This window comes from Dryobates pubescens, chromosome 9 (genome assembly GCF_014839835.1).
Source record: "Dryobates pubescens isolate bDryPub1 chromosome 9, bDryPub1.pri, whole genome shotgun sequence".
Classification (NCBI taxonomy): domain Eukaryota; kingdom Metazoa; phylum Chordata; class Aves; order Piciformes; family Picidae; genus Dryobates; species Dryobates pubescens.
Genome location: NC_071620.1, coordinates 24,837,903 through 24,862,144, shown reverse-complemented (window position 1 = coordinate 24,862,144; position 24,242 = coordinate 24,837,903). Strand labels below are relative to the sequence as shown.

The window sequence follows — 24,242 nt, the reverse complement described above, 5'->3', positions numbered from 1 at the left end:
CCAAAGTGGGCTGTTTACTTTTATTGTGCAGGATTCAAGTAAAAGGGTGTCAGTGTAAAACAGACTAAGATTTGAACTTCTTCATTTTCTTAAAATCTTGACAGTGATTTGGATGTCACAGCTAACTCATGAAACTATGAACTTTCGGATTTGTATGTCTACAAATGTGTATTTCTTTTGCCCTACTGTGATTTTATCCTATTTTTATTTGATGTTGCGCAGAACTTATCTTCAGTGCTGTACAACTCCGTAGTAGGTGCTGTTATGGGTTTTATCCATGCTGGGTGAAAAATTATTACTGCTGGTGGTATTGCCAGGAGAAGGTGAATGAATTGCAATGATACCAAGTGAGGCTATATCCATGAATGTTTTATTTTTGTCTTACTATGTCTGAAGACTTATCACCTGTCCAACATTAGTCCTTAAAAATATTTGGATCCTAAACCAGTTATAATAATTACATGAAAACATCCACTCAGTGCTCAGAGTGAAGCAAATGACACATAACAATTTGTCAGGAATGGAATAGCAAAATAGAAAATACAATTATACCACTGTATATATTGGTTGCAACACCTTCAATGTCCCCAGCAGTTTTGGTTCTTCCATCTCAAAACAGATATATATAACAACTAGAAAAGTGAACAGATGAACAGCAGGGTAATCAAAGAACTAGAATGGCTTCCATAAAGGGGATGACTGAGATGGATGGAGGTATTCCTGCAGAGCAAGATATGACAGAGGACTACAAAATGATGAGTGGTGTGAAGAAAATTGTTAGGGATTGAATGTTCACCATGTCTTCCAAGTAAAAGTATTGAAGCCATCAGATGGAGCTAGTGGGAGCCAAGCTCAAAACAAATAGTTGAAAGTTATTCATCACATAACAGGCAGAAAACCTATGGATCGCTTTGCTGAACAATGCTGTGGATTCAACAGTGTGGTATGAGGTAAGAGGGAGGCTGAATAAGGATTTGGAAGAGACTTCCACTGTGATTTCTCTAAACAGAAAAAACCTGGCCTTGATCCATCCCCAGGGAAATGTCCAGTGCTGGAGCTGGGGTTGCCCTTGTGATCTTTGGCTGCACTGCTCCTGATTGGGGTGGCAGGATGAGGCCTGACTGCCAGGCGCTACCATCACCCACCCAGGGACCCCCTGGTGCCCTGGCCCCATGGAGCCACGAGCCCTGGTGGCACCCTGACAATGGTCTCTGGAAACTGCTTAAGGTGAAGATGGTCAGAACCTGGGATAGTATTATGTAAAATGTCACAGAAGCTTGCCCTTTTCTTCTCTCTCCCATACTGTCTTGTGATCTCTTTTGGAAACAGAACATTGAGCTCTGGAATTATTCCCAAAAGCCCTCTCCTGAATTTATTTAGACACACAAGTAAGAACTTGACATGTGAATAATCCTTTCATTACACCCAGAATTAGTAAAGCAACATCTGGAATGCTTCCCCCCCACCCTGTAAATTAGGAACAGAAAACACTTCTGTGCTTAATATTTCATACATCTAATACCAGTAAAAATGCATGCTAATCTTCTGCTATACAAACCTGTATCAGTAAATATTTCAGTGAAATGGATTTTTATTTTTAGAAGACAAACAGTACCAATACTTTTTTTAACAATCAGAAACACAAAATGGATTTTTGTAGAACCACACACAGACTCACACAGAAACATTCAGGCTGGAAAAGACCCTCAGGATCACCAAGTCCAACCAGGAACCCTACTCTTCAAAGTTCACCCCTGAACCATATCCTCAAGCATCATATCCAAAAGACCTTCAAACACATCCAGGAGGGATAAAATCAGAACAAGGCATGCAGGATGAGCAAAGGATAAACAAATAGTGGGAAGCCTAAGGAACACCACAATGCTTAGTGCCTTTTTCTTTGATCTTAGTAAAATGTGACAACACTGGAAAAACATTTGAAAAAAAAAAAAGAATAGGAAAGCATCAGATTAAAGAAATACTGCAAACTATTTATATAGTTTAGAGCTATTCAAGACAACAGGATATTAAATATGCCTTTGAACACTGAAAACAATCTGCCAAACAAAATCAGGTCTTTTGAGCACTAGTTAATGGTGGGCAGAGTCTCAGGGTCATAAAGATTATCAGACAGTATTTTTACTTAAAGGTATGGGAAGAAGGTTACTAGAACAAGTTATTATGCTGTCATTTTGCAAGAGGTGAAAGAACAAGAACAGAAAATGTTCCACATGGATTAAAAAAAAATAATTCAGGTCAAATCAATCTAGTTACCTTCTTTTATAGTTTAGCTGCTTGCCAGTGTTATAGGGATAAATTTGCCACCTCCCCTCCCTCCCCCCAACAAATCAGAGATTTACTCCCTGAATGAAGATGAACCCCCTGAATAAATCACCAGAGTAGCTAAGAAGTTTGGAAGCAAAAATTAAGCTATATTTACAAAACGTGAACTAAATATAGAAGTGTAAAAGCTAATAAACATATACTGGATAGATTTACATATATTCACAATTCAACAACCCAGAAATAGTCCCTTATACAAAGTCTGCTCTTTCCTTAACCCCAGGGAGGCTGTATGCAACTGGCCCACTCTCTCTGCCCCTCCCTCCCTTCTCCCTGGTACCTCACACTAAGATTATCCTGGCAAGGCCATGGAGAGAGAGAGAGAGAGAGAAGTTGCAAGCAGAAGTGACAGGGAAGAAAAGAGAAAGAACTATCTGTGGTTTAAAATGTAAGATTTTCAACACACCAATGAGATGATACTAACCTATCTATTGTTATCATTCTGTGTCCAATCCCTAACATTATTTATCTTTTACTCAAAGTCTCTGGAAAATTCCTGTTTGCAATTAATATCTAAGCTCAAACTGTAACAGACCAGCATATATTCACCTAGTAAGAACTTACTAATACCTCTAGCATGTGGCTATTTTTTTTGTGTCAAAGGTTCTGACAGAAGTCCTGTGGGGTTTTTTAATCTATATAATAATCTATATAATCTATATATATATCTATCTATATAATAATCTATATATTTTTTAAGAAACAAGATAGACATGATCCCATTTAAATTACTGTGATAGAGTTCAGCAATGATTTGAAAGACTGTGCTCAAGAGAAATTGTAAACTATTTCTATAGAAACTCAGTGAAAATGCTATATAAAGTTTTAAGGGAGCCTGAACTTCCAGAACATTTTTCATGAGCACTAAAGAATTGTATTCACACACAACATCAGGCTAGGAGAGATGATCCAGATTTGGATTAGAGGGTGGGAATGAAATTCAAACTAGTTTCCATTAAAGAAGCAGCATGTGAAAGAAAATCTTGGAAATTGAAAAAAAGTATCTGAGAAAGAAAAAGTCAAATGAGTAAGTATAAAAGGGAATAAATATCAACATGCAAAAGTGTATCAGAAAATGATATATGAGATTGTGTGAGTGCAGGGAGGTGACTGTCCCCTTGTACTCAGCTCTGGTGAGGCCACACCTTACCAGGTGTAAGTGTGCGGTGGCTATGTGGGGTTTAGCTGTCTAGCAGGGTTAATCTGCAACAAACAGATTAAATGCTATGATTATGTAGGTCATTTTCCCCTGCCTTGTCACTGAAGGGTGGATGAGAAAAAGTGTACTTTGAAGTAATAATTGAAATTAGTAAAAGAATAATGAAATAAATAAATGAGAACTGGGCCAATCCCCCCCTTCCCCCACTCCTAGGACACTCACATAGTGAGTCCTAGAAGTCCTTTTTTGAGTGTCCTAGGACACTCAAAAATTTTTAAGAGTAGGGAAAGATCCAGTTAGGGATGTTTGAGAATTGTAGGGCTGAGACATGGAGTTTCTACATGCCTTTTGCAGCCCTCTGTATGCATTTCCATGAAAGACTAGCAGGAGGCTCTCTAATCCAGAGTTCAAATTACATCAAAAGGAGAAGAAATGAAACACATTCCAAGGTGAAATACCTACCTCATGCCTGGGCACTGGGCTTCTTACACATTTTTACAAAGAATTAGAGGTTTTCTGCTCCTGAATTATCTGTGGTTTACTCCTAGCATTTAGCTTTCATGTTCCCATGGATGTGTTGACCTAGATTCTGAGAGAACAAAAATTGCTCATGCCTCAGTGTCAGGTGGTACATATGATCTTAGATAGCTTTCAGTACTTTTGTGCATGCATTGTACCAAGCCTCTATAGCGTAATTATCATGCTGACTTGTAGCTTCTCTCAGAGGCAAAGCAGAAGATTCTCCCAGGAACAGGTTCCCTGGGAACCTTTGTAATTTGATTTATACATAAATGATTGGTATATTCTACTGACTGCCAGAAAGACCTTTATTTTCACTGCAACATCTTAGGAGCAAGAAGTGCTGGAAACCAGTTAGCAAAGAGATTCTGTGGTCCTTTAAGAGGGCAACCCCAGCATGTATTTAATTAGAAGTATTATGTACACTTGTAGTGCCAAGGTATATTACATTTCATTGTGCTTTTGTCATGCATTTAAAAGCGCAGCATCTGAAGGTTTTAAGTCTCCTGCACCCACCTCTGTAATGTCAGGTGTGCGGGCTGCTTAAATACCTGCTTCTAGGAGCTGCTGAAAACGAGATGTCAAAAGTCAGATTATTTCACTACGTCTTGAATACTAAAGTTGTGCCTGATACAGGCTTTTAGCGCTACAAGACGAGACTTTCCCGGTATCTCTCCGTAAAATTAAAAAGAGGAAATAAAAAAATAAAAGACCTGCTGGGGGATTCACAAGGAAGAACAGGGGTAGCTGCTTGCCCTACGAACGGGTTAGCCCTGAGACTCGCAGCGCTTGCGGCAATTTCAGCAGTACCTCACGCCAGCCCTTGGGTCCTGGGTTCTTGTGCCGGGAACAGCCTGGGGCTCTTCGCAAGCATTCCCAGGGCTTCGGTAGCCGGCTCGGCGGGGCCACTGGGAGCAGGCAAGGCTGCATGCCCCCCACGCCTCTGTACAGCTCCGGGGGAGGGGGGTTAGCATCCCTTGGCGTCCGTTCCACTCTGCAGGGAAGGAGCCGATGATGCCAATTCCTCTTAGCCACAACCGCACCAGTTTCACAGACCGGAGCGGCAGCTCCTTTCCACTGGAAGCCGGGACTGACCGCAAATTGGAAAGGGAAGTTAGAAAACTACGGCGGGGGGCGGGAGTTTCTCGCCATGGCAACGACGCCGGGCTATGGAGGCAGCGGCAGCGCCGGTAGCCTCCGCAGTCACCCGGCCCGCTCCTCGGCCTAGCCCCGGGGCGCGTTCCTCCATGAGGACTGGGCGCCGCCGCGATGAGCTGGGACAGCCCCTGGCGCCGTCGGAGAGTGACAAGGACATGCAGGTGCGGCGGGGGTTGGTGAGGGCAGAGCTGCGGGGCCAGCCCGGACTGCTGCGGACAGCACACGTACCAAAAAAAGTGAAGTGAAAAAGAGAGCGGAGGCAGAGCATCCTGTGCCAGGCTGCACCTCCGTCTGCTTCCCCCGCACTCCTGGCTGCCCGGCTGTACCCTGCCCTTGTCCCGGCCAGCAAGGCCGAGGGGTCTGGGAGAAGCGGTACCGGTGTCTGAGTGAAAGCAGTAGGAGAATCAATGTTTAGGGGCGGTCGCGTGTGTAGAATGAACTTCGTCGCGTTCCGAGACTACGCAAAAACCGATACTTTGAAGCAGCTCGCTCTTTTGTAACTTTTTTTCGGTGAGGTTTTTGCGGGACAAGGCGTTTCGCAGGGACTGTGGTCAGCGCTTATACCTACTTATTTTGTACGGCTTAGTGGTTGCTGCTTATCCCTTTTTCTGGGATGCCTATAAAAGTTGGTCGAAGAAGATAACTAGCGATAGTTTCGCTTGTTACCTCCTCCGAGAAGGTGTTTTTATGTGTGGTTACATTCACAAGCTTTTGTTGTTTATAATACATCTTGCTTTATTTTTAAGGGAGCAGCTCTTTCAAATATTAATGTCTTATGACAATACTTCAGGTATGAAAACATTGAAGGTTCATTTTTCAGTAGTAGCATCAGTATGTTCTGGAGACCTGGCGTAAAAGAAAAGGAATAATGCAGCATGCACCGACAAATCCTGTTTCCTGACTTGAACTGAAAGTCTTGTTTACAGCTCCATGCTGATAATTATTTTATTACTAGTTTTGTTAGTTGAAACACAAAATTCTGCAATATTTTTTTTCAAGGGTTACCATTTAACAAAGCTGGTTTTGGTAAACTATTTGTTTTTCCTTTGTTTTGACTAAGTCATCAATGTATCCGAGAGCAAGAAAATTTGCAGTGTGGTCTTTTACTATTAATGGAAGCTGACTTGATTACCTGTTCCTGTAGTTAATAGAACCTAGGATGGTGGCATTCCATTAGATTTACATAAGGGTAAAGCAATACAAATATACCTCACTCTTTTGCAGTAGTTTTCAGGACACATTCCAAAACCATTGGGGCTGATACTTCTGTAAAGTTGTGTATAATAAAAGGAGTATGTAACAAATCTCTCTCTGGCGTTGGTACTTGCACAGGAAAACAAAATTAGGACACAAAGAATTGCTCAGGTGTAGAGTAGTGTAAGCAGTGAAAAGGATATGATGTATTAGTGAAAATAAGGGAAGATGTTTAAGATTGTGACAACTGTTTGCCAATAACTTTATTGAATCACAGAATCACAGAATTTCAGGGGCTGGAGGGGACCTTGAAAGATCATCCAGTCCAACCCCCTGCCAGAGCAGGATCACCTACACCAGATTACACAGGAATGCATCCAGGCGAGTTTTGAATACCTCCAGAGAGGGAGACTCTACAACCTCCCTGGGCAGCCTGTTCCAGTGCTCTGTCACCCTCGCAGTGAAAAATGTTTCCCTCATATTTACGTGAAACTTCCTATGCCTCAACTTCTACCCATTGCCGCTTGTCCTATCATTGAGTACCACTGAGAAGCGCCTGGCTCCATCCTCTCGGGACTCGCCCTTTATGTATTTATAAACATTGATGAGGTCACCTCTCAGACTCCTCCAAGCTAAAGAGCCCCAGCTCCCTCAGTCTCTCCTCATACAGAAAGAACAATAAACTTATTATCTAGGAATTATCTCCTCACCAGTAGGAGATAATTTCAGCCTTGATACAGCCATGATTTTGGTATTGTCCTGATATAAAATTTAAAGATTGTTTCCTTAGTATTTCTGTGCTGAAACAAATGAAATACAGAAGAGGCTATGGGTTCAGTAAGATGCAAGTCACTGAATTCAGGTCTACATGTTGCAGCAATTATAAGGTGACTGAAGTATTATTAGCAATGACTAATGGTAGCTAACCTGCTGGAAGGCAGAAAAAGCTACTTTTTGTTTTCATGACCAGTAGGATATTACCTGAAGTTAAAAGAATATGTAGCAATAGAAGAACCAATGCAGGAACAGGGGACCTATAGGTAGATTTCTATATTTTTCTCTGAGATATTTCTAATCAGAAGACACAAAGCCAAGTGTGCTGTCTTGTTTTGGAATATGGTAACAGTTGAGCAACATATTAATATGAATTGCATTTATTGAATGCATTTGGACAAAGTGTGGTGTCAAATGTTGAGACGGGAAAGAAGGATTTTTCTTAGGCTATGGCTGGTTAAAAATGTCATGTCCCTACTGCTTTCACTTTTTAGTAACTAAATAATATATTTGAAAATGCTTAGGAGACACAGTACACACTTCAAAGAACTATGACTGATAATTAAGGAGTATGTCATCATTACAAGTAATATTCAGAACATTTATAGGTAGAGAAGACCTCTGTCACCTAATCTAGATTAGACAATATGTTGTATTCCAAACATCAAGAATGATAACACTTTACAACAAATAACAATAATGAGCTATAGGAGCTGAAAGAGGTTTAAACAAAGCTGGCAGCTACAGGGCATCTTGTCCACCCAACCCCCTTAACCCCAAATTTGCAGAGGAGAGATGGCAAACCAAGGAAACAGTGACTGCACAAGTCAGGTTACTCAGTAACAATTCCAGCTTTCTACCGTGTGTGTGTATTTAAGCAGTAGCAGTGATGCCCTTTCCATAAAGGTCTAATTTATTGCTAAGGAGTAAATTCCTCTCTGACACAGTGGGGAGATATGAATGGTTTTGGCATTTGTTTATGCAATATTGAAATTTGAAATCTATGCTTACTGTAACACCAAATTTATGTAAAGATAAATACTCGGGTTTTGGTGAAAAGTTTTGCTTTTCATCCTAGGTTTCTGAGTAGATGGTCAAAGCACCTGAAGGGTTTTGAGGAAGGACCATGGGCTGAATAGCAGGGCGTGGGACAGAGCTGGATGCCTTCTGTCTCTCTGCAATTTGACTGATGATGCCTAAAGGCTGCAGTTGGTCCCATTAAAGTGTACAACATAATCAGATGCAGTAACGCCTACAGTTCAGGGGAAAACCAGCATGTCCCACATGCTGTTGTGTTTCTGGGATACTCAGTGGATTGTAAGGTATTATGAGTGCTGGATTAAAAGTGAACAAAAAGGTGAAATGCAGAGAATAGCACTTGGCATAACTAGGGTAAAGAAGGGAGGCTGAGTTGCAGAAGACATCTAGGGGAAACTTTCAAGACAAAAAAGAAAAACCTCTTCATTTTTCTCAAAATACTGAATACAGAATTGCTCTGAAGTTTTTATTCCATTTGTACCCAAATCCATTGTCACTTGGAGCTGTCTTTCCTGCTTGGCTGAGTAATCAGAGGGTTCCCTCTGTGAAGATGTCAGGACTTATAGAAGAGCTGAAGATGCTGCTGAAGTATTATGATGAAAAATAATATATTCTTATTTAGCATTAAAAGGATTAGAAACTTTCAGGTTCTCAAATAAATAAGTTCTTTGTGATGTGGAATGCTGAATTGTATCTTCTACAGCAAGACATTTTCTCTTGGGGTTCCCATACTGCTGTTCTTGTGCTTTGTACCCATGCACAAGATAGCGATGTTATGGCAGGTTGGTGGCGTGCAGCAATAAGACAAGGAACAATGGATACAAACTTGAACATAGAAGGTTTCACCACAATATGAGGAGAAACTTCTTAACAGTGAGGGTGATGGAGCACTGGAGCAGGCTGTCCAGAGAGGTTGTGAAGTCTCATTCTCTGCTGACTTTCAAAACCCACCTGGATGCATTCCTGTGCGGACTACCCTAAGTGATCCTGCTTTTGTCAGGGGAGTTGGACCTGATGATCTCTGGAGGTCCCTTCCAAACTCTAACATTCTGTGATGCTGAATACTATCATTTGCACTATCATTGCAGATGTAGCAGCGTTGTCTCTATGATGAAATGGCTGGCTACATAGACAAAGTGAAAGCAGTGGTGGTGTTATTTATCTTGTCTTTAACAAGATGTCTGACAAGATGTCCCATAATATCATTAGAGTCAAATTGTTGATATATGGGCTGAATAATTGATAATTTAGCTGTAAAACTGCCTGGATAAGCAGACTTGAAGTGGTAGCAAGCCCAGCTAGTGGCCAGTTGCTGGTCATGTTATTCAGGGGTTGGCACTAAAGCTGATAATGGTGTCTTTAAAAATGACCTGAATGATGGGATAAAATGTACTCTCTGCAAGACTGTTGGTGATAGACAGGGGGCAGAGGCTAATGTCTCAGGCTGCGCCAGGGGAGGTTCAGGCTGGATGTTAGAAAAAAGTTCTATACAGAAAGAGTGATTGCCCATTGGAATGGGCTGCCTGGGGAGGTGGTGGAGTCGCCATCACTGGAGGTTTTTAGGAGAAGACTTGACAGGGTGCTTGGTGCTGTGGGTTAGTTGCTTGGGCGGTGTTGGATTGGTGATGGGTTGGACGCGATGATCTTGAAGGTCTCTTCCAACCTGGTTTATTCTATGTATTCTATGTATTCTATGTGTGGAGGACAGGGCTGCTATTCAAACAAACTTGGACAAGCTTAAGAAATGAACTGACAAGAAATTCAAGAAATTCAATGAAAGCAAGAGCACAGTCCCACAGTTAGCATGGAATAACCTCATATGATGCTGCAGGTGGGTGGCCGGCTTGCTAGATTTCAGATTGACAGAGGACTGAAGGTTCTGCACCGGGTTGAACTTGAGCTAGTAACACACATCACAGTGAAGAATGCTGACCACAGAGGCAGCCCTCAAATTGACAGAGCAAGTTCAGCAATAGGCCACCAAGGGGTCAGGAGGGCAGTGTGTTATGTAGGAGAAGTTACTTACAGAAAAGAGTTTATTCAGCCTTGGAAGAAAAGGCAAAGAGGAGATCTTAATGTCTAATGGGATGGTAGAGACAGAATTGAGCTGAGCTCTGGGGTTGGTGAGCTGCTGAGACTAGTTGAGAGGCATCCATGCCCAGGGTGGGGAGGTTGGAGTAGATGATCTCTGAGGTTCCTTTCCAACCTAGGCTGTTCTATGATTCTGCGAAGGTGTGTGGTAATAAGAGCCAACATAGACAAGCTGGAATGTGGGAGATTTCAGTTAGATGAGAATAATCTTTATGTTGAGTGGTCAAATACTGTTAGAGTGCCTAAGACATTGTGGAATCTTCATCCTTTGAGATACTCAAAACTCAACTGCACATATCTCTGAGGAACCCTTCTCTAATTGGACTTGGTTTGAGCAGAAGACTGGACTAGATCACTTCCAGATATCTTTTGAAACCTGTAAGTCAGCCGCTATGACATTACATCATTTTATGAAGAGGATTCAAGATTTGTAGATGCTTCTTTGAGAAATTTCTCTAAGCTTAGGGTTTTTGTTTGTTTGTTTGTTTGTTTGTTTTTAAGCACTTTTATTGATAAATGGCAAAGTTAACCCTCATGGTCTGATTGTAACATTTGAAATCACTTATGCCATGTAAAGCAGCAAATAATTCCTCAGTGTTCTGAATACATCCAGGAAGTAACTCAATGTGTAATATTTAATAGATGTTTAATTTTAAAACAGAAAGTTGTAAAGAGTTCGGTGAAAGTCATAAATGTTTACTTTCATGCTAAATGCAATTTTTTTTAGTCTTTCCTTCAAACATGTATATACAATCACATTGGACTATAGTAGGTGGAGAAAATCGTATGGAAAAATCAAATAATGTGTGGAATGTTCAAAAGAGACAGAGACCTGCTGGAGACAATCCAGCGGAGAGTCACGAGGATGGTTAGGGCATTGAGTATCTCCCCTATGAAGAGACACTGAGATCCCTGGGGCTATTTAGTCTTGAGAAGAGAAGACTGAGAGGGGATCCCATCAATGTGTATAAATATCTGAGGGGTGAGTGTCAGGTGGAGAGGGCCAAGCTCTTTCTGGTCATGAGCACAAATAAGACAAGAAACAATGGGTTCAAGCTTGAACACAGATTTCAGCTCAGCATGAGAAATTTCTTTACAGTGAGGGTGATGGAGCACTGGAACAGGCTACCCAGAGTGGTTGTGGAGTCTTCTCTGGAGACTTTCAAAACCTGCCTGGATGCATTCCTGTGTGGACCACCATGCTTTTGACTGAGGGATCAGACCTGATGATCTCTGGAGGTCCCTTCCAACCTGTAATGTACTGTGATACCGTGAAAATGGGTTTTACTTGTGATTTTTATCAACACTGAGGTTATCAAGCTGTTTTAGACATGATGCACACTGATGAGTGGAAACATTTAGGTGCATTCTAAACTGGAAATAGCTGTAAAATGTCTTGTTTTCCTTGTTCCTAATATTGGATCATTAGTTTGTTTTTCTTGACATTTTCAGGAGAATATCAGATAAAATTCTGTCACTGAAGTGGGAAAAATTAAGGCTATTTTAAGAACAGCTATCCTTAATGTTCTTTGCTGAAGAAAAAATTGCTGTATTAAGCAACCATTGTACAACTGAAAAATAACCAAGACTGAATGTGCTTCTATCAAAAATATGAATAGAAATCTTAGTAATTTAGTAGCCTAAGTAAAAGCTATTTGAAAGCTGCATGACTTGTTGCTATGTATTTAAACAATCATCTGTGACAAGGAAGCAAATATGTCTGTTGGCATGAGGATTATTTAAGAAGACTAAACAAAAATCAGAGAAGCAGTTACTAAATTGGCTTTTGCAAGTGGTTGCTGCCTGTGAGTATGATGAATTGTACTGAGAGGTGTTTGTGTGTAAACACTGTCACCTTAACAACACTGTGGTTGGTAGCAGTTAATTTTCAGTTCCTAATATATAGGCAGTAAATTCTGGTGATTAGAGATCTTTAGTTTCTACAGTAGTCTAAAGTAGTCCTCAAGTAATTTAAATGCACATTAGAACTGAATTTTAAATACAAAGCTTAAGTTAATAGTTGCTAGCTTTTTATGTCTTTACTGTATTTTTAAGAGGTTTTTCTAGTGTTCCTACAGATAAGGAATTAAATAAGATTAAAATGTTGGGGGGGAAGAGTCACAAACTTTGCTCCATGGTTTAAGGCTTGTTAATGAAAAACAGTACTAAATGTTCATAACAAATAGTAGAATGTTTAGAGCTGGACGAAAGCAACTTTGGAAACGGAGCATTGGCAGAGTTATAAAGGTAAGGAGAACTGAACTTGATAGTAATAACTATATAGTTTCAATAAAAGTGTGAATTGAGGGGGAGAATATAGAAAAATGTGTTTATTTTTGGACTTGATGATCTTTGAGGTCTCTTCCAACCTTGGTGATTCTGTGGTTCTGTGATTCTGTAATATTGCTTTATGCTCTTCCACGAGAAGATATCTGCTGAAATAAGTTGTGCAAAATTTCTGGTATTAGGAATGTTAAGCTTTTACATAACAGTTACTTGTAATAAAAAGACCAATCATGACAAAGGATTTTTTAGTTAATTAGTTTAGCTTAGAACTTGTATCTGTTATGGGTCTTTATTACTTTCATAACTGGAAAGAAACTCAAAAGTAAATGTGGTTGTGCTGCTGCTCTTTAAATGAAGAACCAACGTTGTAAAATATAAAAACTTGGACAATCCTTCCCAATATCTAAGTGAGAAAACATTTCTGTCTTGCAAATACTGTTCCCTCTGGATCCTCCTACATCAGGTGACATTATGTTTCATGATCAGAATGGCAGCTGATCATTTGCAGAGTTTGTGTGTGTTACTGCACATATCAGCAATTTGTCTCTTACTTACACATGATAGCTCATGTGTTTTAGCAGTTCCTCTGTCTTCAAATCTTACTCTTTCAGTGTTCTGTTAAATGCTGTTTGGGTTGTGTAAATTTTTTTTTTCTCTTTTTTTTTTGTATGGATGCTATTAAGGGATGTGTACTTCTGTAGTTCATCCTTCAGGATGTAAAATGTACAAAAACTCCTAGGCCATGACTACATTGCTGATTTGAAGCAAGATGTGGGGCTAGTTAGAGTTAGCATCTTGAAGTCCAAAGACTGGATTTTTGAATGGTTTAGTTAATTCTGTTACTTAAGACTTGATACAAAAGTATTAAGGGCCTGAAACACAGCTCTGTGCAAAAATCTTGAAGAAACTGAATCTGAAGCAGAAACCACTTTTCTCCTCTCTGAGCCTTTTGTTCATTTGTTTGGCCTGTAAAGATGGGTGTGTTTGAAGAACGACAGGTAAGAAGCTCAGCATTTTCTTGCCATTCGTTCTTTGAGATTCCTAATTCTAAGTAAACAATATCTTAAAAATATAAAGTAGTATACCATTGGTAACATATTTTAACCGGTTTCCATTCTAGCTTCTGGGTGAGACAGAAGTTTTCTGATGGCTACCACAACTGAGAAGTGAATATTTGTGATATGGGAATGCTTCATACGGGGAGAAGTAGTTCTTATAAGTGTCAGAGCATCAAAATACGAAGCATGACAGGCAGTGTGTGTTCTTGAATTGTATTGTAGCAATTGTCAGAAAAGCATGCATGCAATTTGCATTAGAGAGACACCCAAAAAACAATGCTAATCCATTCTGGAAGTGACACAATTAGTTAAAAAAAGGTTAAAATTTTTGTGGCATATTAACAAATGTTCTTGTTACTAGGCTTAGACATAAAATGTTGCATAATACTACTGTGTGAACAGCTATGTACACTAGCTATTGTATTTGTTGTAGAACTTGAGAGCCTACAGCTAAAGGAACAAACATCAGGGCATGACTGCCCACATTGAGACCAAGGTGCTCATGATTGCAAGTTTATATAAACATTAGTCTGTAAAAGAAATGGAGGCCATGGACATATCAAGGGCCATCCATATAGGTAGAGCTGGGAACTGATGACAAATGTAAGGTGGATATCCAGTGTAGTACTGTATCTGGAGTTCTATACTCAGAATAGCAGAATACAAAAGTTAGTCTCTCTGTAGTTTAAAACAAAAAGAGATTCCCCGCCACCCCCCCATCCCCCCACCCCCCCAGTTAAATAGAACCTAACTGACAGAGTACTGGTTGTGTTTTTCTCTGTTAAAGAATTTGAAGATGCTTAAATCACTGAAACAACATTTTTTTTAAGTATTCTGTTGTTATCATTTAGTGTGAAGCTGATTCAGTCCAAAATGGTTACTTTTTGTATATCTAGGAGGGAAATTTTATATCCTGATTTGAGAACATCTAGGGAAGGCCAGTCCTGTGATGAGATTTCACTTTTGGGAAAGTGGAGACCATGTTAGGAAATGACAGAGGTAAAACAGCATAAAGATTAATCTGCTACTACATTCCTCAGGCATATCTGTGTAAAGAAATGGATTTATATGTTTGTCTTTTACAATGCATTTACAATGCATTCAGTATTTATGAAGGCATGGCATTAATTATGAGCTTACCAAATATTTGAAAATTCCTGCTGAAAGTAGGAAATATATTTATGTAAGGGTGTAAATTATATTATGCAGGTCCTATTGGCTGTGCAGAAGGTTGTGAATAAAGCGCTCGTGCATACTTTATGAAAAATCTGGCAACTCTATAATCACCAGGGAAATAAAGATTGAATTTACCACCAATGAAACATCATTCTGAATTTCTTTTGAAATGAGATTATGCTAAATCTTGTAATCTGCAAGCACAATGATACCAGTAACTGTTCCAGAAGGCTATTTTGTCTGTGGTGTAATGAGGTATATTACATATGGGAATTCAATTTAATTAGAAGAGTAGGCATACTGCTTGAAGAATGGTGTAATAGCTGTAGTTAAGCACATTTGTAAACACTTGTGTACCTTGAGGCTTGTGGTTTGTTTTATTTCTCATTATAGTAAAGTGATAATGCATGAAGCCCTAGTTTCCTCAAGCTACATTTGTCTTTATTAGAGAACACTTACTATATCTTCTCTATGAGTAAATCACAGAATCACAGAATCACCAAGGTTGGAAGGGACCTCAAAGATCACCAAGTACAACCTGTCACCACAGACCCCATGACTAAACCATGGCACCAAGTGCCATGTCCAATCCCCTCTTGAACACCTCCAGGGATGGTGACTCCACCACTTCCCTGGGCAGCACATTCCAATGGCAAATTACTCTCTCAGTGAAGAACTTTCTCCTCACCTCTAGCCTAAACTTCCCCTGGCACAGCTTGAGACTGTGTCCTCTTGTTCTGATGCTGGTTGCTTGAGAGAAGAGACCAACCCCTTCCTGGCTACAACCACCCTTTAGGTAGTTGCAGACGGCAATAAGGTCTCCCCTGAGCCTCCTCTTCTCCAGGCTAAACAATCCCAGCTCCCTCAGCCTCCCCTCGTAGGGTTTGTGCTCGAGGCCTCTCCCCAGCCTTGTTGCCCTTCTCTGGGCATGATCAAGTGTCTCAATGTCCTTCTTGATGGCCATGTGCGACTAGACTGAAAAGCTGGGATTGAGGACATAGGATGTTGAAGATAACTTCTAGAATGACAGAGCTGTGTATATAAAATGGATTGGTATTGGTGCGGGTTTGTTTTTGTGTGTGTGTGTTTGGTTTTTCCCCCCCTACAGAACTTTTCAACAAATAATATAATACAAATAATGGATGATAGAAATGTTGAACTAAATTTGAAAACAGACCACAGGAAACCACTGTAAAATCATAACAGAGGGTGCTTCTAAAAATTTAATTTGAGTGCCTTAAAAACATAAACCACAAGTATGAAAGAATGTAATAGCTTTTACTTTTTAAAATAAATATTAGAGTTTTCTTTATTTTTCTCTTCAAAATAAATGGTGAATTCTTCATTGTCCACTTTTGTATTTTATAACAGCAAAAGCTCAAGGAAGAGAGAGAGGCTAAACGTGCTTGGCTGGATGGCAGACATGATTATTTACTGGATACTGTTGCCTCTTGTGTGAATCTGGATAAAGCAGAAGTAGAAGATGCTATTCTTGATGGTAACCAGGTACTCTGATGAATTGATAGTGAAGTTCATAGTGTGCTTTAGAACTGATATTACCATTAAATACTTGGTGAGATAGTTGTCAGACTTTGTTTCTGAGATTACTTGAATCTTTTAATCAAAAAAATATGTCTCAGCATTTTGTAGTTGTTGTACACAAGTGTCCCTAGTTTCAGGACCTAATGTAACAGTATTAATTTTTCAATTGATCAGAATGTCTGCTTTTCAGTGTGCAGAGATAGTACAGTAAAATATGTGACTGTGTTTTGTGCTAGATCCACACTGTGACACCTCTCAATCCTTGAATATATAATATGTAAAAGTTCAAGGGTCTTGTCAGCAGCCTGCAGGCTGCATTTTGTTGTTTCCATTAGACCGTCACCAGCATTTGTGAGAATACATTGTGATCCAGATTAGGAAACTTAATCAGGTGAAATCTACTTGACAAAACTGAATGGTGAAGTGATCTGACTGACTACATGAGGTTTTTGAGACTGATCCTAGGCAAAGCACTAGATGACCTGAACTGTTGTTGCTTATAGAGGACACTGGCCTCAAAATCTCTGCAGGGCTGCTTTCAATCACATCATCCCCTGGCCTGTATTGATACCAATGGTTGCTCTGGCCCATGTGCAGGACTTTGCACTTGGCCTTGTCATGGATTGAGTTTAAATCTGCTGCTATTCATACCATCCTGCCTCATGTCAGCTTCAAAATGAAAATGCTATCTGAAGCAATGTATTACAGGGCTTGAAATTCAGATTGTAACACGACAGACTTCCTATTCTGGTTGCTGCTTTTGGGTTCCGCATTTTGGATGTTGGTTCTTTTCTGCAGGCATGGCAGCATGAGGGGGAGTGATGTAGTGGTTTAGCTTTCTTGCTTCTGTTTGCTGCTGCTTTCTACTGTGCTCTTTCTGCAAATAGGCTAAGGTGACTGTGCGTTATGTTATCCCATTTATATGAAACTCTTTTTATCTTAACTCTCTAACTCAACTCAGATTTTGTGTGTGTGTGTGTTATTTGTCCCTCACTTCCTTGTTGGTGGGAAACAGGTAGTTAATGGTGCTTTAACCTACTACGATATTAAACAGTACTGGTCCTGGTATGGACATCTGGGAGATGCTACTTCTGATCTCCATCTGGACATTGAGCTGTTGACTACCTAACCCATTCCTTATCCAAAGAACAGTCCACTCATCAAATATTTATCTATCTAATTTTTTGAGAAGGATGTTGTGAGGGACAATGTCAAAGACCTTACAGAAGTCCAGGGAGATGGCATCTGTAGCTTTTCCCTTGTTCACTGCTTTAGTCACTCCGTAGTAGAAGGCCATTAGATTGGTTAGACAGGACTTGCCTTTAAAGCCATACTGGCTGTCTCAAATCTCCTCCCTTTCCTTGATATGCCTTAGCATAGCTTTTAGGAGAATGCCTTCCTAGGCACAGAGGTGAGGCTGACAGGTTCCAGAGGTCCTCCTTTCTACACTTCTATAAAATTAGTGCTATGTTTCCCTTTTTCCAGTCACCAAGGACTTCACCTGACTGCCAAGACTTTTCAAATATCATTGAGAGGTTTGGCAAATACATCAGCCAAATCCCTCAGGGCCCTTGCCTGGCAGAAAAGGACCTGGGGGTGCTGGTTGACAGCTGTCTGGACATGAATCAGCAGTATGCTCAGGTGACTAAGCAGGCCAAGAACATCCTGGCCTGTATCAGGATTGATATGACCAGCAGGAGCAGGGAAGTGATTGTACCTGTGTACTTGGCAGTGGTGAGGCCACACTTTGAGTACTGTGTTCATGTTTGGGCCCCTCACTACAAGAAGGACATTGAGTTGCTGGAGTTTATCCAGAGAAGGGCAACAAAGCTGGTGAAGGGTCTAGACAACAAGTCTTAGGAGGAACTGGGATTATTTAGTCGGTAGAAGAGGAGGCTGAGGGAAGACCTCATTGAACTCTACATGAAAGGAGGTTGTAGTAAGATGGGAGTCAGTCTCTTCCTAGTATAAGGTGATAGAATGAGAGGAAACTGTGCCAGGGGAGGGTTAGATTGCATATTAAGAAAAAAATTCTTCAATGTGAGAGTGTCAGGCATTGGAATAGGTTGTCCAGGGAGGTGAAGTTGCTGTCCCTGGAGGTGTTCAAGAAACATATGGACATGGCACCTTGGGACATGGTTTGATGGCCTTGGTGGTCTTACATTGATGGTTGGACTTGATGATCTTGTTTGTCTTTTCCATTTCTTCCAACCTGAATGATTCTATGATTCTAAGATCTTGTCAGGACCCATGGAATTATGCATATTCAGCTTCCTCAGGTGGTAATGGACTTGATCTTTTGTTGGAGTGAGAGAGACATTCTGCCTCCCCAAGTATCTTGCCTTGGGAGACATGGGAAGAGAGGTTGCTGGCAAAGACTGAGGCAAAAAGGTTTTGTTGAATATATCAGCCTTCTTCTCATCTGTTGTTACCAGTTTGCCATTCTTCCTCATCTGAGGGGTTAGACTTTCTTTGACCTCTTTTTTTCTGCTTGACATACTGGTAGAAGCCTAAATGACAAAATGCCCTGAGCCCTCAGTTTGAGGGATAATACACACCATATACAGTAAGAGATTTCAGTAAATGTAAACATGGCCTGGCTATATTCAGTTGTGTTTAGCATGGAAAAATTTAAGTGAGTCAATTAAGTATGTATGTGTCGTTAAAGGACAAGGAAACTCAGTCATTTTTGGAGGGCTGTAACTAGGCCTTGTGTAACTTTGTTATTGAACAATGATAATGTGATGAATGTTTATCAGTCCTTTATGTTAAAAACTGGAGGTAGTTATACTTTTTGTAGTGGGGATACAATGCATAATACTTTCAACACGATCTCTAACAGATAGAGCGCATTGACAAATTCCTGGCTCCTGGAGGTCTGCGTCATCTGATGTTCTACTATCAAAACATGGAGACAACAGATGACGGTAAAGCAACTTTGGGTTCTCCTATGACATATTATAGTTGTGCTGAGCAAGTGTACAAGGAAAAAAGAAATAGTAAAGTTGCTATAAACTGGGGCTTAAAGTAAGTCAAGTTAGGTCAGTCTGGGACATCAATCTCTGGTTACAAAATGAAGGTTGATGATATTACTGAAGTTTATTAAAGCACTTCTGCACATTGCTCGTATGCAGCAGCAGCAAGAAACTTCCTTGCAAGCCCAGAATCTCTTGCCTAGGGACCTGGGAAATGGTTTTTGCTAGTTGAAAGGTGACTCACACAAGGTGAGCAGTGACAGGTGCTCTGTCCTTTCTCTCGAGTCATGCCACCAGTCTGTCCTAGAAGTCCTATACATTTCATGGCACATGACTCTCCATCCTATTAGTCCTGTTACATGGCAAATGGCCCTAGGATGCTTGCATTATGGGTAATGGGGCCATTATCCCAGAAGTCCTTTCTGCTCATATCCCATTCCTTTCCCCAGTGCCCCCATACTGCCACCCTTCTGAGGGAAGCTTCCTTCTCACTTACTGTGGAGGCAACTCAGGACCTCCGTGACAAGGACATCCTCCCTTTGCCCAGGGCTTCAGGCCCAGAGCCCCCAGTGCTGTCCCTGTGGAGACTAGACAGGTACTATGTGAGCTCTGAGACCCTGGGACTGGTTAATGGGATCTCACCCCACTTGTTTACCCTAGATGCACAAGAAAGGCCTTGTAAATTTATCTATGGTTATCAATTTAAGTATGTGTGTTTATACTTATGTAAACCTGTACCCTTCCAGCTTCTCTGCATGGGAATTCCTGCTAAGTCACATTGCTCCCTTGCCCCCAGTGAGTCTGGCAAACAGCCTGTGGAGACACCAGTTTCTCCAGGAATCAAAGCCCTGCTCTAATGCCCCACTTTGAGAAGTTTATCTAATTAGAGGAGAATGAAATGCTTCTCCTGCTTGGAGAACTGCAGGTCTCCAGTCTACTTAAAGCTCCATGTAAGACTGTTAGCACAACACCACATCTCCCCAGAACTATGCATTTACTTGCACACATGGTAGGCAGCCGCCCAGATGCCCCTCACTGCAAGAGAGACATTGAGTTGCTAGAGCATATCCAGAGGAGGGCAACAAAGCAGGTGAAGGGTCTAAAGAAAAGTCTTATGAGGAGCTGCTGAGGAAACATAATATTTAGCCTGGAGGAGAGAAGGCTGAGGGTAGACCTCATTGCTCTCTACAACTACCTGAAGGGAGGTTGTAGTGAAATAGGGAGAGAGAGCTCTGTAAGAGGATCTTGAGCCTGAACCTTGACTTGGAAGGAATAGAGAATAAATTAAGAAAAATAGAAGATCTTGATGTAATAATGGCAAAACTAGATGAAATAGTTCTTACCTTGCTATGAGAAAACTGTATCCTGCATGTTGTCTGTGGGTAATCCCATGAAGTGACTCCAGGGAACTGGGACTTAGAGATACACAAATGGTAGCCAAACAGTTTAGAAAACTTTTTCATGGATAAATAATCAATGGCTTTTAAATGTTTCTTTCATTTGAATCTGTAGAGCATTTCAGCCTTCCAGGAGCAGGAATGAACTCTCATTTGACAAAGAAGAAAATACCTAAAGTATTTGTGACAGAGGGAAGAGAACTAGCTTTAACTGGCATATGTATTTGCTTCATTAGATCTAGTCTTTTCAAACCCATCACAACTGAGAATATCTATCAGGTAAGAGCCAGTACCTGCTGATCACTGTATACAACCTTGTTTAAAACACATTTTCATCTTGGGGTATTTGCTCTTAGCACATGATTTGACTGCCTTTGAGGGAGAGGAATGAGCAAAAGGACACTCTCTGAATGAAATATAGGAAAAAAAAGAAAGGAAATGGAAAACCTGACATTATCTAGCTGCAGCAACTTGAAGTGTGTCATTGCTATGAGGAAATGATGCTAAGAAAGAAAATGTATGACAATCCAGAATGACAAAGAGTAATTAGTCAATATCTAAATCATAAGCTGTTACATTTCAGTAAGTTCTAGCAAATCCATTGAAAGAAGCAAATAAAAATGACTATTTGTGAGAGCCTATATGAAAATCATACATAAAAAAGTATTTTCTGGTAGATGTCTATGATAATCTGGAGTGGACAAAGCTGGATCAAGTGTTTAGTAATGAGGTGCCCAGAATAAAATATAGGTAATATAGGTACAGTTGTAGCAAATTAATTGAAGTGCTAAAATTAGAGTGATGAGCTGAATGAGAATTAAATGTTGTGAAAAACTTTCTATACTCTTCAGGATGAGAACTTTCAAGTACAACTCCTATGGCAGCAAATTTTAACTTCACCCACCTCTTCTAGGAAAAACTTATAAACTGTATTCTGCCCAAATAGGCAAGACATAGAAGAGCAAAGAGTGGATGAGCTGGCTGCCATCACTAGGTGATTGATTTCTACACATATATCCTTTAAAGTTTTATGCTTTACCTCTTTATTTTTGGATGATTTTGCCTTAGATTTTAATCAATTGCATACTATTTAACATATGAGGATATTTTTGTGTACTGATAGTATTTAGAAGCTGGTGATTGAAGTCACATAAAACAGGCTTATCTGCAAGCAATGTTATAGTCCTTGCTGATAGTAGAGAATACCTTAAAAGTGGGAAAGACAAGTTGAAAAGTAAAAATGCCTGAAGACACCTCATACAAGTTATTTCATGTTTCAGATCTTAATTTCCTCAGTTTTATATGACAAATTGTGACCCTGTGCAAATTCCACAGCCCCTGCTATCAAGAATTGTGCTGTTTCTTCTTGAAGAGCATTTGAGAGTCTCAAGGCCGTTGGACTGGAATAAATACAATGGCAAAATTTGCTTTCTGTTTTAACCTGTATTGTGCTTCTTTTACAGGAAGTGAATTTTAATATGATGAATGTAGGTCGAGATGGCTTACTAAAAAGTGTTGAGCAGTTGATATCAGAAATCTTCATTCCAGCTTTGCAAACTATGGACCATGTCTGGGTTGAACCTGCTGAACCTCAGCAGGCTTCCAATATTAAGCAGGACTTCCTTTGTTCCCTTGAAACCTTTGTTAGTGTACTCTCAGGAACTCAGCAAAGTCTACTGGAAAAGGTAAGCATGTTCATGCAGCAAACAGAAATGTAGCTAGCTGTAGAATGTCTCTTGCTCCAGAGCTTTTGAATTAACTGCTGTTGCAGAGTACTGAAAATCACTTTTGTTAAACTGGAGGCAGAAATAACACTTCTGTTTGTTGTTTGTATCTTGTACATTGATTTGTGGCTTTAAGGACTTTGCAGGTGCTTCTCTTGATTTGTTCTGCAACCAGTACTTTAGAGCTATTGTCTTTTTGACTGTCCAATGGCTGTGTCCACTCTTAAACTAAGAATGATTGATGTGTGACAAACAGTTGCTATAACTGTTAATTTTTACTCAGCCTTTATAAATGAAATGGCATGAGAAGACAACTGCCAGACTGGTGAATTAAAGTTTCTGTGTTACTTGGCATGAACATTTCAGCATTTCAGGGTTTTAAAACTCATTTTAGGTCAGTCTGAAGAAATGTGAAACGTATGATCTGAAAACTCTAAAAGGACCTTCAGATTACCTCATGGTTGCTAACAGTGCAGATGCTCTTGAAAGAATAGAAGTTTGCATGAAAGGATGGACCAAACAAATTGAACAGGTGATACTGTGGCCGAACATATGAAATATGACATTTCCTTATTGGCAAATTATTTCAATCCTTTTGTCATACCTTTCTATAAAGCTAGATGTGATCTATCTCTGTATAAAGTACTATTGGAATTTATTGTGTGCTTTTACTTCTCAGTAAGAATATTATTGAGAGCTTTTCCCATTTAATACTCAAAAGAGCACACAAATGTCTTTGGAAGCTTAGCCCCCTGTTTTTGATAATCAGTTATTCTTAAAGTAGAGAACAGTTAGTGATTCCCCATGAATTCAATGAAAGAAAAAGGAACACAGTAATTCAGTGAGCATTTTTCTCAGTGGTCAAAAAATATTGTAGTTTGAAACCTGCTTTACAGGTAATTTGCAGAAAAATGTAGTTGTCTGTAACATTGCTTTTGAGATACTACTCCCTCTTTAACTCAGAACTGAAAAGGTCAAGCAAAATACATGTCTCTTATGTGATTCAATGTCTGTATTAGGTCATTTATTACAGGACATCACTATTAGGAGTTAAAAGATTAATTAATCCATGTAGACAAAAATACTATCTTGACTTACTCATATTACTGTATCATAAAAGGTTCTTGCAGAAAATGACCAGTTGAGAAAGGAAGCTGATGACCTTGGACCACGAGCAGAGCTTGATTACTGGAAAAAGAGACTGTCTAAGTTCAACTACCTTACAGATCAGCTGAAGAGCCCAGATGTGAAGGCAGTGCTTGGAGTACTCACTGCCGCTAAATCCAAACTGCTGAAGGTTTCTATTTTGAGTTATGACACATGTAAAGACTAGAAATGATTGAAAGTCATTCTGCCACTGTACTCAGCACTGGTTAGGCCACACCTTGAGTACTGTGTCCAGTTCTGGGCCCCTCAGTTTAAGAAGGACATTGAGACACTTGAATGTGTCCAGAGGAGGGCAACGAGGCTGGTGAGAGGTCTCGAGCACAAGCCCTATGAGGAGAGGCTGAGGGAGCTGTGATTGCTTAGCTTGGAGAAGAGGAGGCTCAGGGGAGACCTTATTGCTGTCTACAACTACCTGAAGGGAGGTTGTAGATAGGTGGGGGTTGGTCTCTTCTCCCAGGCAAACAGCACCAGAGCAAGAGGACACAGTCTCAAGCTGTGCCAGGGGAAGTTTAGGCTTGAGGTGAGGAGAAAGATCTTCACAGAGAGAGTCATTAGCCATTGGAATGTGCTGCCCAGGGAGGTGGTGGAGTCAGTGTCCCTGGAGGTGTTCAGGAAAGGATTGGACATGGCACTTCAATCCA

General features: G+C 40.3%; 1 protein-coding gene across 1 annotated transcript in view; it reads left to right on the top strand.

Annotated features, from left to right (window-relative positions):
• The first annotated feature begins 12,466 nt into the window (after positions 1-12,466).
• The window catches only part of DNAH5 (dynein axonemal heavy chain 5), a 115,056-nt gene continuing 103,280 nt past the window's right edge, over positions 12,467-24,242 (top strand). The window contains exons 1-7 of the mRNA XM_054164273.1: positions 12,467-12,523; positions 16,168-16,302; positions 19,181-19,280; positions 20,844-20,989; positions 22,174-22,395; positions 22,829-22,966; positions 23,555-23,731. Coding sequence (XP_054020248.1) covers positions 12,467-12,523; positions 16,168-16,302; positions 19,181-19,280; positions 20,844-20,989; positions 22,174-22,395; positions 22,829-22,966; positions 23,555-23,731 — 975 coding nt within the window. The remainder of the gene's footprint in view (positions 12,524-16,167; positions 16,303-19,180; positions 19,281-20,843; positions 20,990-22,173; positions 22,396-22,828; positions 22,967-23,554; positions 23,732-24,242) is intronic.